We start from the raw sequence: 14,359 nt of genomic DNA on the forward strand, positions 1-14,359 counted from the left end.
CCTGGTCTGAATGTGCAGTTGCCCGCCATGGCCTCTTCCACTAAGGCCAGACCTTCTGTCTCAAGGTCCCTTTTTTCATCCAGATCTAAATTCGCTACACTTGATGGCATGAGCATTGAACTCTTGGTTCTCAGTCATAGAGGATTGTCCTACTCTGATTAACATTCTGATTCAGTCTTGCAAGCCTGTGGGTTTTTTTTTTTTTTTTAGGAAATGAATTTCGCAAAGTTTGGCAAACATATTTCATGGTGTATCAACCATGATTATTCATGGCATTCTTTTAGAATTCCTAGAATTCTTCAGTTCTTGCAGGTTTGTTTTGGATAAAGGTTTATCTGCCAGTTCTTTGATAGGATAAATCTCTGCTCTTTCTGTATTATTTCATAGGAAGACTGCTAACCTTCCTGATATTCATTGTGTTTTGTTGAGGCTTTAATCTGAATTAAAACGGTTATTAGGCCCATTTCTCCTCCTTGGAGTCTTAACCTTGTATTGAAAGTTTTACAGGCTGGTTGCCAGAATCAAGCAGGAGAGAGCTTCGGTGATCCTGATAGTTCCTGCGTGGCCACGCAGGACTTGGTATGCAGACCTAGTGGACATGTCCTCGGTTCCACCGTGGACTCTGCCAATGAGGCGGGATCTTCTAATCCGGGGTCCATTCTCGCTTCCAAATCTAATTTATCTGCGTCTGACTGCTTGGAAATTGAACGCTTGATTTTAGCAAAGCGTGGTTTATCTGAGTCAGTCATTGATACCCTGATTCAGGCTAGAAAGCCTGTTTCCAGGAAGATCTATCATAAGATTTGGAGCAAATATCTTTATTGGTGTGAATCCAAAGGTTACTCTTGGAGTAAGGTTAGGATTCCTAGAGTTTTGTCTTTTCTCCAAGAGGGTTTGAAGAAGGGATTATCGGCTAGTTTTCTAAAGGGACAAATCTCTGCTTTGTCTTTTTTACTACACAAACGTCTGACAGATGTCCCAGACCTTCGAGCATTTAGTCAGGCTTTGGTTAGAATTAAGCCTGTATTTAAATCGGTTGCTCCGCCTTGGAGCTTAAATTTAGTTCTTCAAGGGGTTCCTTTTGAATCCATGCATTAACATAGATATTAAGCTTTTATCTTGGAAAGTTTTGTTTCTATTAAGAATATCAATCAAGAGATTGTTGTTCCTTCTTTGTGTCTTAATCCTTCATCAAAAAAGGAACGTTTATTGCACAATCTTGATGTGGTTCGTGCTTTAAAATTATACTTACAAGCAACTGAAGATTTCCGTCAGACATCTTCATTGTTTGTTGTTTATTCTGGTAAACGGAAAGGTCAAAGGGCTACGGCTACCTCTTTCTTTTTGGCTGAGAAGCATCATCCGTTTGGCTTATGAGACTGCTGGACAGCAGCCTCCTGAAAGAATTACTGCTCATTCTACTAGAGCTGTGGCTTCTACATGGGCTTTTAAAAATGACGCGTCTGTTTAACAGATTTGTAAGGCGGTGACTTGGTCTTTGCTTCATACTTTTTCCAAATTTTCCTAATTTGATACTTTTGCTTCTTCAGAGGCTATTTTTGGGAGAAAGATTCTTCAAGCAGTGATGCCTTCTGTTTAAAGGTCCTTGTCTTGTCCCTCCCTTCATCCGTGTCCTAAAGCTTTGGTATTGGTATCCCACAAGTAATGGATGAATCCGTGGACTCAATACATCTTACAAGAGAAAACATAATTTATGCTTACCTGATAAATTAATTTATCTTGTGATGTATCGAGTCCACGGCCCGCCCTGTTTTTTTCTAAGACAGGCATTTGTATTTTTTGAAACTTTCAGTCACCACTGCACCCTATGGTTTCTCCTTTTTCTTCCTAGCCTTCGGTCGAATGACTGGGGGGTGGGGCTAAGGGGGGAGCTATATAGGCAGCTCTGCTGTGGGTGCTCTCTTTGCCACTTCCTGTTGGGAAGGAGAATATCCCACAAGTAATGGATGAATCCGTGGACTCGATACATCACAAGAGAAATTAATTTATCAGGTAAGCATAAATTATGTTTTTTCTCCCTCAGAGAGCTGCTACTATGAGCCAGAGTGGAAATAGTAGTATTGGGTTGTGGCATAATTACTCCCCTTGAAGGAGTTAGTCACAAGCCTGCCGTTGGTGTCGCAGGGATCAGACGCTTAGCCTCCTCCTATTGGGTCATTGATATGACCCAATGTGATGTGCTCCATGATGGATGGGCTTTCTACTGAAAGCAGTCATTTCTGCAGCTGGTAAGCACAGTAGAATGGATGCAGTTCAAGTAAGTATGAATTCACATATTGAACTCATATAGCACAAAGGCTATTAGTAGGTACATTTGTTATGATACATTTACCCACTAATCAGGAAGCAGTACCCTGGTGCCGAACCTAAAATGGACTGGCTCCTAAGCTTTCATTCCTGCTTTTCAAATAAAGATACCAAGAAAACGAAGAAAATTGATAATAGGGGTAAATTCGAAAGTTGCTTAAAATCGCATGCTCTATCTTAAACATGAAAGAAAAAATGTGGGTTTAGTATTTATTTATAGACCCTATGAACAGAAAATTGGAGACTTTTCACAAAAAGGCTTTACTTCTAGCGGGTTATTTGTTTAAGCCAGCTATGAGTATTGCTTGTGTAGCTGCAGCTTCTACTCTCTGGTGCGATAATTAATCTGATCAGATTTCAGATGATTGAATGGATCAAGAGTTTCACTGTCATTTAAAGCCTATTAGGTCAGCAAATGCTTTCATCTGTGATGTTATTGTTAAATTTATTAGATTCAATGCTAAAAATATGGCATTATCAGCTTTAAACAGAAGAGCTTTGTGGATCAAATCATGGTATACTGAAGGGAAAGAACGAAATTACTACTCACTTTCTTTCCTTTCATTAATCTAGGAACCAAAGGTTGTTGTCCTCTTCCCAAAAGGAGGATTCTTCCAGATCTTCTTGGAAGTCTAACCTTTTTGGAATTGGAACAAGGCTAAACAGACAAAAAAAAGCCTTCTTCCTTTACCAAGGCTGTACGAAGGTACAGCATCCAATCCAGATTCTCTTCTGGAAGAGGCATATTGCGCCATTTTCAGAAGGCCTCCTCGCAATCTGTACATGATACTTGGGTACCATCCACAAAGACCACCACCAGTTCCTTAGATTTGCCTATAAGGACAATTTTTTTCAGTTTGATGCTCTCTAGCTTGGTCTTGCTACTGCTTCCAGAATTTTTACAAAAGTTTGATGACACTTTTGTCTTTAATTAGAGCGCAGGGTATTTCGGTGGCATCATACCTTGACATATCTTGGTACAGGCTCCGTCTTTAACTTTAGCAGTATCTCATACCAACAAGGTTTTGTTGTTTCTTTGCAATCATGGTGGGAGAATCAACTTTACAAAGAGTTCTTTCTCCTCAAACCAAAGTCTCCTTTTCTAGGAGTCCTTATAGGCTCTTTAACAAGCTTGTCCTACCTGGTCTGTGATCACCAGAGATGCAAGTCTTTTAGGTTGGGGAGCTGTCTGGGTATCTCTGACAGCACAAGGAGTTTGGAAATCTTGGGAGGGGAGGTTACCAATCAATGTTTTGGTACATTGTACACTCTTAAGGTCCCTCCAAGCTTGGCCTCTATTGAAGAGGGAGCCTTATCTCCATTTTCACTGACAATGTTACAGCAGTAGCTTGTCAATCATCAAGGGGGAACTCTCAATTCCCTAGCCATGATAAAGTATCTCAAAGCCTCTCTTGGGCAGAAACTAATTCCTGCCTCATTACTGTAGTAATGTAGACACCTGGGAGGCAGACTACCTCAGTCATCAGAATACATCTTGGTGGAGAGGCCACTCTCCTGGATGTAGGACTATCTGATTTTAAAAAAACTGAAGCCCACCAGAAATAGATCTGTTGTCCTCTCGATTGAACAACAAGCTTCTCAGGTACCTTGCGAGGTCCAGGGATCCTCAGGCTGAGGTATTGACTTCTCTAGCGGTTTCTTGGTCTTTCCAGCCTGCTTTATATATTTCCCCCCTCTGACCCTACTCTCCAGAGTGATTTCCAAGATAAAATTGGAATAGTCATTTGTAATCCTAATAGTCCCAGCATGACCCCACATAATTTGGTATGCGGACCTGGTCTGAATGTGCAGTTGCCCGCCATGGCCTCTTCCACTAAGGCCAGACCTTCTGTCTCAAGGTCCCTTTTTTCATCCAGATCTAAATTCGCTACACTTGATGGCATGAGGATTGAACTCTTGGTTCTCAGTCATAGAGGATTGTCCTACTCTGATTAACATTCTGATTCAGTCTTGCAAGCCTGTGGGTTTTTTTTTTTTTTAGGAAATGAATTTCGCAAAGTTTGGCAAACATATTTCATGGTGTATCAACCATGATTATTCATGGCATTCTTTTAGAATTCCTAGAATTCTTCAGTTCTTGCAGGTTTGTTTTGGATAAAGGTTTATCTGCCAGTTCTTTGATAGGATAAATCTCTGCTCTTTCTGTATTATTTCATAGGAAGACTGCTAACCTTCCTGATATTCATTGTGTTTTGTTGAGGCTTTAATCTGAATTAAAACGGTTATTAGGCCTATTTCTCCTCCTTGGAGTCTTAACCTTGTATTGAAAGTTTTACAGGCTCCTCCTTTTAAGGCTATGCATAAATTGGACATTAAACTGCTTTCATGGAAAGTGTTTTCTTTTGGCTATCTCTTCTGCCAGAAGATTTTCTGAATTGCCTGCTCTCTAATGTGAGTCTCCTTATCTGATATTCCATCAAGTTAAAGCTGTTTAAAAGACTACATTTACATTTTTACCCACTTTGGTAGAAAAATTGTGCCTATATATTGAGTTTGTAATGAGACATAGCTTTTTTTCGCTGAGAAATTAAATCCATAACCCAAAAATGAATGTTTTTCAATCCCCCCCCCCTTTGTTACTAGTGGACTTCCACATCTTGCGTATTCGATTCCATATGTAGCAGGTCGTGGACTCTCACCAACTATATGGAAGAAAACATAATTTATATATTACCTGATCATTTCATTCATGGTGGCAAGATCCCACGGGTCTCCACCCGTTTTTTTTTCTTCTTTTTTTGTTTAAGCGCTTTTTTCCTGCTCCTAATTTTGGCTTTTACTCCTTCTAAACACTTCACCACTTGGCTATACGTTAAACTAAGGTATGATTGAGGTGGGAGGGGTTTTTATAGGCTTTATGGAGTTTGGCTAACTTTGCCCACTCTTGATAGGAATGTTACAGGTCGTGGACTCTCACAACCATGAAAGAAATGAATTTATCAGGTAAGATATAAATTGTTTTTTTTTTTTTACCGAAGGTCATGTCTTCTGATAACATAAAGCAGGAAATTATTATTCTTGCTCTTTGTCCTAATTCTCAAATCTAAAGAAAGACTTCTACATAATTTTGATGTAGTTAGAGCTTTAAGATGTTACCAGAAGGCTACAAAGGATTTTAGACTATCCTCTTATTTATTCATTTATTTCTCAAGCCCACATAAAAGCCAGAAGGCCACAGCTATCCTTTAGCTACTTGGTTAAAACTCTCAATTCATAAGGCTTTCTTGAAGGCGGGAAAGGTCCTGCCTTTCAACATTTTGTGACCCTCCCAGATTACGCATGGACTCCACTGCTTGGGTATTTGTTCCCAGGAGTAATGGATCATGGACGCTCATTACCTTATGAAAGAAAACCAAATTTATTCTTACTTGATAAATTTAATTTCATTCATGATGGTGAGAGTCAATAGTTTTTTTTATTTTTTTCTGGCGACAGTTTTATTTTGCACCTTTGTTTTTCCTGCTTTGTCCTTTCCTACCTTTTATGCTACTTTTTCCTTCTTGGCTACACGTCACACTGGCAGTGAAGATGAAATGCTCTTGGAAATTTTATGGAATCTTCTCCTCCTCCTAGTGGCCAAGGAGTTTAATCCCAGTAGTAATGGATTGTGGACTCTCACCAGCATGAATGAAATTAATATATCAGATAAGCATCATTTTTCTTGTTTTTTTACTACTTGCATATTATCTATGTGTTTACATTCTGCAAAGGAGTTAAAGGCATCTCCCGAGCAGCAATGCACTAAAAGTACTTCTGGTACCTAACTTAACAATGTTGTGAGCCAATAACAAGGGACGTGTGTTGCCAACAATCATCAGCAAGCTTCCATTAGTGCATTGGTGCTCCTGCCATTTTTGGGTTTTGTAGAAATGATAGCATAGCAGCTTGCCTTTATAAAATTGAGGGACCTTGCAGAACTGTCAAGATAATCTTCCCACAGACGAGTGCTTTAGATTATCAAGTCATTAGTCTCTCCATTTTATTGGATTTTGGTGAAAGTTTATGCCTGCAGAGCCATAATGTGTGGTCTGTAATTCCTTAAAAAATTTAAAGTACCATCAGATTTGTAGAGTTTAAAGTAGTTTTGGTCTGAAGTGTGTTCAAGGCTGAAATGTTGACTTAATGAAAATGCTTTCTTTCACCAGATTGTGAGAGTGAGTTATTACCTGTGGAATTCCCCTCCTGACCACTAGGAGAGGAGGCAAAAGACATCCCAACATACCAGAGATTTTAATCCCTCCCACTTTACCTGAATCCTCAGTGATTTAATTTGCATCCTTGATGGAGTGAGGTGAAAGTTGAAGTGCAGATCTACTTGTTAAGAAGGGAGTTATCAGACAGACAGTAAAAAAAAAAAAAAAAAATCTTTTCTCAGTGGGAAATTTCACAGGCCTCCCAAGTGAAATGTAGATTTCTCCACCAATACCCTGGTTTACAGTGTGCTGCTCCTTGTGGAATCCACAGCCCCATCCCAGGTGAAATGTGGATTTATCGACCAATCCCCTGGGTTGTGGAATGCTGTTAATTGTAACAGATCCTTGGCATCGTGCTTGCACTGCCGAGGATGGGCTTGTCTACTGTAAGCAATTTGCAGTAGCTGAGGTAAGCACATTGGACGAAGGTACTGACAGTAAGAACTTTGCACTTTTGTAGCCCGCTAGTTATTTGTATGAACATGTACACATGATTCACATATTCTGGGGACATATATTAATACACCATACAGCTTTTATATTCACAGTTTTAAGCACTTTTGGACACATTTTTACATTTGTTTCGATTAGGTTACTATCTCTTTAAATTTAGTGTTACTGGCCAAGCTGTACACAGTCCCTTTTTACCTTCACCTGCACTAAAATTCTGATATTTCCTTTGGGTTTTTGGCTTTAGTGCTCTCCGGTAGCACAGGTGCGCTAAGGGGTAGCCTTTTTAGCGTGCTGTCCTGTTTACTCCTTTTTTGTTCCTCTGGTGCTTTTATCGTCTCAGTGTGTTGTGAGAAGCTCTTAGAACCTGTGAATATGGTGAGATACCCTGATCATATCCGCACTTTTTCTCAAATTGGGACTCAAATCTATTTAACCCTTCATTATCTGAGTAAAATATGTAGCCCTTACAGTTTTGCTAGTTATTCCAGTGCTTATTTGACTGTACATTACCTTGTTACTGTTGTCATTTTCAGGGATAATTCAGTTTCACATTGTGTAATTTCTGTTTCTTCCTTTGGGGTTAACTAACTGTGCTTGTTTACTGCTTATTTGCTTCAGTCTATCTCTGATTCTTAATGGGACAGTCTACTCCAGAATTGTTATGGTTTAAAAAGATAGATATTCCCTTTATTACCCATTCCCCAGTATTGCATAACCTACAGTTATATTAATATACTTTTTACCTCTGTGATACCTTGTATCTAAGCCTCTGCAGACTGCCCCCTTATTTCAGTTGTTTTTAAAGACTTGCATTTAAGCCAATCAGTGCTGACTCATAGGTAACTCCGTGGCAGTGAGCACATTATCTATATGGCACACATTGACTTGTGCTGTCTTGCTATAAAAAACGGTCAAAATGCCCTGAGGAGAGGTGGCCTTCAAGTACTTAGAAGTTAGCATAGGAACCTACCTAGGTTTAGGCTTTCAACAAAGCATACCAAGAAAACTATTTTGATGATAAAAACTAAATTGGAAAGTTGTTTAAAATGTAATGCCCTATCTGAATCATGAAAGTTTGATTTTGACTAGACTGTCCCTATAAGCTAATTTTTTTTTTTTTTTTTTTTAATTTTTCTTTTTTACCTTTTACTATTGCGTAAACTATTTCAGCACAGGCCTCAGGTCTGTCAGCTGATCCTTTAGAAGGGAGACCCTCTGAAAAATGTATCTTTTCCACCTTGTATTTGCTTTGTCGAAATTGTCATGTGTGTCCCTGCTCAGCTATATGTACCTTATATGCTGAGTCTAACCATAAACAGGGTTTTGCTGCTCTGCCTTCTTTTCTGAACCAGACACAGGCTGTGTGATTTTATCTGCTTTAGTTCCTTTGTGCTCTGCTCTGCAGATTTCTTTACTTAAAACTAAGTTTTCCCCACTGCATAGTACAGAGCCAGCAGACATGTCAGCTAGTAACTTCCTTGCTCTAAGCAGGCTAATTAGGGAGTGAGGGAAAACCCCTAGCTATGTGATCAATATGGATTACGTAAGTATGCATAAGCTGTGAAAGCACTGCAATGTTTTTGCAAAGTTTACCTACATTTAAGGCTAAATTTTAAAAAGGACACTTTTATCACACTGTACTTTTAACTTCTCTGACCTTTAGTTTTTGCTGAGGTTCATGATCGATTCATTGACTTTTTATCTGTGTCTGACAGATCAGAGCAGACAAGTTAAAACAGGTCTGCGCTCATCTTGATCTCAACTGTTTTTCTTCTGTTCTATGCATGGATGTTGTGTGTCTCATTGTGGCTGCCTCAGATGCAGTTCCATTTTCAAATTTCATCTTTAGTTCTTCCATTTATAAAGCTGTCTAATTGGAATGGGGACCACAAGGTTTTCTCTCAGTAAATCCTGTTAGACCACAGGACAAGACAACTAACTTTGTGGCAGATTCAGCATCCCTTGCTTCAAGGACCCTCTTTTCTTCAGCCAACGTGAGTAGTCATTTCCATAGATGTCAGCCTGTTACGTTGGGGATTTGTCTGGGGTCTCAGAGAATGGAGACAATGTGGTCTCTTTAGGAGGCGAGGTTATCCATAAATATTCTGTTACTTTGAGCAGTCTTCAAGGCTCTCAAGAGTTAGCCTGACTTCAAGCAGGAATCTTTTCTTGAATTCCTGTCAGATAATTCCTGTCACAGCAGTGGCTTACATCATTGATCAGGGAACTTACAGTTCTTTAGCAATGAGGAAAGTCTCCTGTATCAGTTGAGCAGAATGTTAACTTTGCAAGATTTCTGCCCTTCACATTCTGGGTGTGAACTATTGGGAGGCCAACTTTCTAAGTTGCTAGTTTCTTCACCCAGGAGAGTGGTCTCTGAATTAGTGAATTTTCTACCAGATTGTGAAATGTTGGTTCTGCCGGAGATAGATCTCATGGCCTCACGCTTGAGTCACAAAATGCCCCATTATTGTGCGAGGTATTGCGATCCTCAGCTGACTCTAATAGTTGCTCTGTGTCTCCTTGTCATTAAACAAGGTTCTTGTTTGTATTGTTATCCAGAGTGATAGCTAAAATCAACCAGATACAAGCCTTAGCAGGCCTGATTGCACCGGCATAGCCTCATAGGATTTGGTTTGCTGATCTAGTTCAGATGTCTTTGTGCCTGTCTTGGAGATTTCCTCTAAGAAGGAATGCTCTTTCTCAAGGCCCTTTCTTTTATCAGTATCTCGACTCAGAATTTGATGGCCTGGTGATTAAATACTTAGTGTGTTGTCTAATAGACGTTTTTCTAATAACTTATTGACACCTTCAGGCTAGGAAACCTTTCTAATTTACTCCTATTATCAAATTTTCTTTATTCTCTTGGTATCTTTATTTGAAATGCAAGAATGTAAGTTTAGATGCCGGCCCATTTTTAGTGAACAACCTGGGTTGATTGGTGGATACATTTATCCACCAATCAAAAAGTGCTGTCCAGGGTTCTGAACCAAGAAGAAAGCTTAGATGCCTTCTTTTTCAAATAAAGATAGCAAGAGAAGGAAGAGAAATTGATAATAGGAGTAAATTAGACAGTTGCTTAAAATTGCATGCTCTATCTAGATCACGAAAGAAAAAAAATTGGGTTCAGTGTCCCTTTAAGGATTAAATTCCATTTCTATCCATCTTGTTCCATAAGGCGATTGCTAAATTTCCAGATTTTGTTCTGGCTCTGATGAGACTTAAACCTGTCTAGTTTCACCCTCTTGGAATCAAGATCTGGTTTTGATGGTCATTCAATCTCCTCCTTTTTAGCAAAAGCATACTTTAGATTTTTTTTTATCTTGGGAGGTTCTTTTTGTTTTGACCATTTCTTCTTCTAGGAGAGCTTGAGCTTTTAGCTTTGTCTTGCAAACTTTCTTTACTGACTTCATGAGGCCAAAGCTGTTCTTCACACTAGTTATTTTTTTACTTCTAAAGTAGATATCTACAGATACTATCAACCAGGAAATTGTGGTTCTCCTAAAAATTCTATTGAGCGATAGATGAGTGTTGAAAGCACCTAAAAATGTAAAGCTTTCTTTTCATTTGTTTTTCTGGACATCACAAAGGCCAGAAAGCTAGGACTATTAGTTAAGCTGCTTGGCTTAAAGGGACATAAAACCTAAATGTTTTCATTCATGATTCAGATACAACTTTTCAATTTAAGGCTATCAATTGTGCTTCATTCTATTGGTATCCTTTGCTGAAGGAGTACCAATGCACTATGGAGAGCTAGATGAACACATCATGCGATATCAGGCATATATGTGCAACCACCAATCAGCAGCTAGCTCCCAGCAAAGCAAATTAGATAGCAGAAGTAAATTGGAAAGTTTAAAGTTTTTTTGTTGTTCCATTTTCTCTCTAAATTTGGGTTTCATGTCCCTTTTTAAAGGCTTCTATTGATCAGATTAGCAAGGCGCGGCTACTTAGTCTTCTTTGCTTCTTCAAAGTTTTATCACTGATGTGTCCTTTGAGGCTGCTTTTGTCAGGAAAGTTCTATGGGCCATTGTACTTGATCAGTTACTTACCTGTAGTAACATAACTTTGTCGTTCATATCTGCTACTTCTAAACAAATGTCTTTTTATACTGTAACATTTAAGATGACTCTTCGCTGGAACTAATGGTTCTAGCCCAAACACTGAAAAACAGTCCCAGACCATTATTCCTCCTCTACCAAACTGTATAGTCGGAGCTACTTCATCAGACTGACATATATTTAAGTGTGATGCATCACTCCAGAGAACATGTTTCCACTTTTCCAGTGTCGAGTGGCAGCCTGCATTACTCCACTCCAGCTAACACTTGGCTTCGTGCATGTTGATTTGAGTCTTGTGTACAGCTGCTCGCAGGGCAGAAATTTCACAAACTAACTTGTGGTATCCTAAGAGTGCAACATTTAAACTGTTTCTCTATGTAGATTTCATGACCATTGGCTGGATTTTATTCACCTGACAGCAATGAGTGAGGCGGAAACACCTAGGGTTGCCACCTCAGCCATGTTTTCCTGGACACTTATGAGTTACACATGCAGCAGAGTGTGCAGGAAGGAACATGTATTGTGTTTCTTGACAGCTCTATTCATGTTCCTCCCTGCACACCCTGCAGCATGTTTAACCCATAATTGTCCAGGAAAACATGGCTGAGGTGGCAACCCTAGAAACACCTGAATTGAATAATTAGTTGTGTGTCCACATACTTTTGGCCATATAGTGTATTTTAATGGGCATTTAATCAGTTGAAGTCTGTGTTTTTTCTAGGGAAATCGCAAACACTGTTATGAGAATTGAGTCGGTCAGTGAACAGTATGTTTATATGTAGAAACCATATAGACCATTTAAGTAAACACCCATCCAGTGGTAAAGTAACCTCTAACTTTGTAAAGTAAGCATTCATGTATTGCTGTATCATAGTCTCATTTTCTGCTTTTATGTAGTTTTAATAATTGGTTCACTAAACTATTTGTTTTATTTATTTTTTAAAAATTAATTTATTCATTTTTTTTAAATTTATCTTTGTAGACTGAAAGTAATCACGATACCGCTCTAACGCTTGCCTGTGCTGGAGGGCATGAAGAACTTGTACAGACGCTTTTGGAAAGAGGAGCCAATATTGAACACAGAGACAAGAAGGGTAGGCTAAGTTATACAGTGTGTTAGTAATTAAGTATAACATAAACATGTGTTTTTTAGTCAGAGGTCAAATTTACTTAAACCTTTGCCGCAAAGTCGGGAAGCACCCAAATGTATAAAATGTCTATTTTGTATTATTAAAGGGACATTAAACACAAATTGTAAACTACATGATTATGAACCTTCATATATAAGAATAATTTTGCAATGAAACGTACAGCTTTGTTTTATATTTATTATTTTAACTGAATTCCCTGTCCCCCAGAACAAAAGAACCCCTGCCAACCAATCACAAACTAATATTCAGATACAGCACAAACTCAGTTTGCATATGTGCAGACTTGTGTAGCCTGCCCTCTTGTATCCCCTTAAGGAGGTTTAGCACGGATTCAACTTAATTACTATTGCAAATAATGATTTTCCTATAATGATTGTTGATGCAAAACTGATAATCCACCTTTAAAAGCAAATGACACCACATAAGCTTGGGTAGTGAAGGAAAAGTAAACAAAAGCTCACATAAATTGCCTAAAAGTATTAACCCAATCCTTTCTGGGAGAAAGTGAAACAAGCACATTTTTTAGATGTATATTATAGCAAAAGGTTGCAAAATAATGAATGTATGTTGCAATAATGTTTCACTTGCAATAATAAAACATTTTATGCTTTGTTGAAATATCATGTTTAATAGTCCTTTAAGATGACCCTTCACTGGAACTATGGGACCTAGCCTAAATGCTAAAAAACAGTCCCAGACCAAACTACATTCAGATGTGGGGATCTAGGTTTATGCTTTAACAAATGATACCAAGAGAACAAAGCAATTTTGATAAAAAATAAAATTGGTGGTAGTTTAAAATTGCCCTTTAACAGTATTTCCATATCTTTGCTTAGTTTACTGAGTAGTGAATAAAAGGTGATGTTTAGCAGAAAGGGGAAAGTGCCTTATACCAACCTGTGTTGTTGGAGTTTTAAGGCTTTAAGTTTCTTCCTAACCCCCTTTTACTAGCAGTCAGTAATTGTTGGGAAGTGCTGTTTGGGGACATGATGGAAGATATAGAAATTTTGGGAGCTATGATTTAATTGCCTGTTCTTGGTGTATAGTTTTTTTGTGAAATACCATTATTGGCTTCATGGGTAAGCCCTTCTCATTGTTTGTATCCTATTTAATATAACTTTTATTGTTTTTATATAAAAAAAAAAAATAGGTTTCACGCCACTTATTCTGGCAGCAACTGCTGGTCATGTTGGTGTGGTAGAAATTTTGCTGGATAATGGTGCTGACATTGAGGCGCAATCTGAGAGGACCAAAGACACTCCATTATCTCTAGCCTGCTCCGGAGGACGACAAGAGGTGATATAAAACTTTTTGATTACATCTAGCACATTTTGAAAGTGTTTATAGAAGTAATGAGATTTTACTGGTTTCACTGCTTTTATCTTACATTGTATGCTGTGACTATATATATAATTTTTTTTTTCATGGAAAATGCTACTTCATTATATGTAATTGTGGTGTTGTGTGCAGATAAGTAGAAGGTTTATAATGCCCTGACTTTTCAAATTAATTTAATTAAAGGGACAGTCTACACCTTAGTCATCTTAAAGTCTTATGCAAATAGCCTCCTGCACCCTTTTTTATATCATACAGCAGGAACAGTAAAAAAAAAGTTAATTTAAAATGCATAGTGTTTCTGGACAGTTTGAAATGGCTGCCAAGCTCAGAGCACTAATGACATCACGATCTGGGCTGCATCTAGGCACTCTGCTGAAAAGCATTGACAGTCTGTTGAATCCACTAGTGAGCCTTTTGCGATTGGATACCATATGCTGCCCAGATCATGATGGATACCATGCTTTAGAGAAGGACAATGGCATTACTCTTTATTTTTTTGTTTTGTTTTTATTTTTCTTTCATGCAGTTTGTGAGAGTACACAATCCATTATACCTGAGAATTACACTTCCTTACCACTAGGAGGAGGCAAAGATTACCAAACCCTAAGAGTTCTATAAAACCTTTCCCACCTCCGTTACCTCAGTCTTTAATTTGCATCTGTTGTAGGTGGTCAAAGACTGAAGATGTGCATTTAATTCTTCAGAGAGAGGGGTTATAAGTCTATATTGAGACCCAGTGCTGGTCAGAGGGATGTATATGGGGTATAGTTTGCGACTCTTTGTTCGCCTCATGAGAGATCTGTCACAGACCTTC

General features: G+C 38.5%; 1 protein-coding gene across 4 annotated transcripts in view; it reads left to right on the plus strand.

Annotated features, from left to right (window-relative positions):
* ANKRD17 (ankyrin repeat domain 17) overlaps positions 1-14,359 on the plus strand; it is a 584,488-nt gene that overhangs the window by 275,704 nt on the left and 294,425 nt on the right. For all 4 annotated transcript variants that reach the window (XM_053703322.1, XM_053703325.1, XM_053703327.1 and 1 more), the window contains 2 exons: positions 12,039-12,150; positions 13,358-13,503. In XM_053703322.1, the coding sequence (XP_053559297.1) occupies positions 12,039-12,150; positions 13,358-13,503 (258 nt within the window). The remainder of the gene's footprint in view (positions 1-12,038; positions 12,151-13,357; positions 13,504-14,359) is intronic.

The sequence above is a fragment of the Bombina bombina genome, chromosome 2 (assembly GCF_027579735.1).
Source record: "Bombina bombina isolate aBomBom1 chromosome 2, aBomBom1.pri, whole genome shotgun sequence".
Lineage (NCBI taxonomy): Eukaryota > Metazoa > Chordata > Amphibia > Anura > Bombinatoridae > Bombina > Bombina bombina.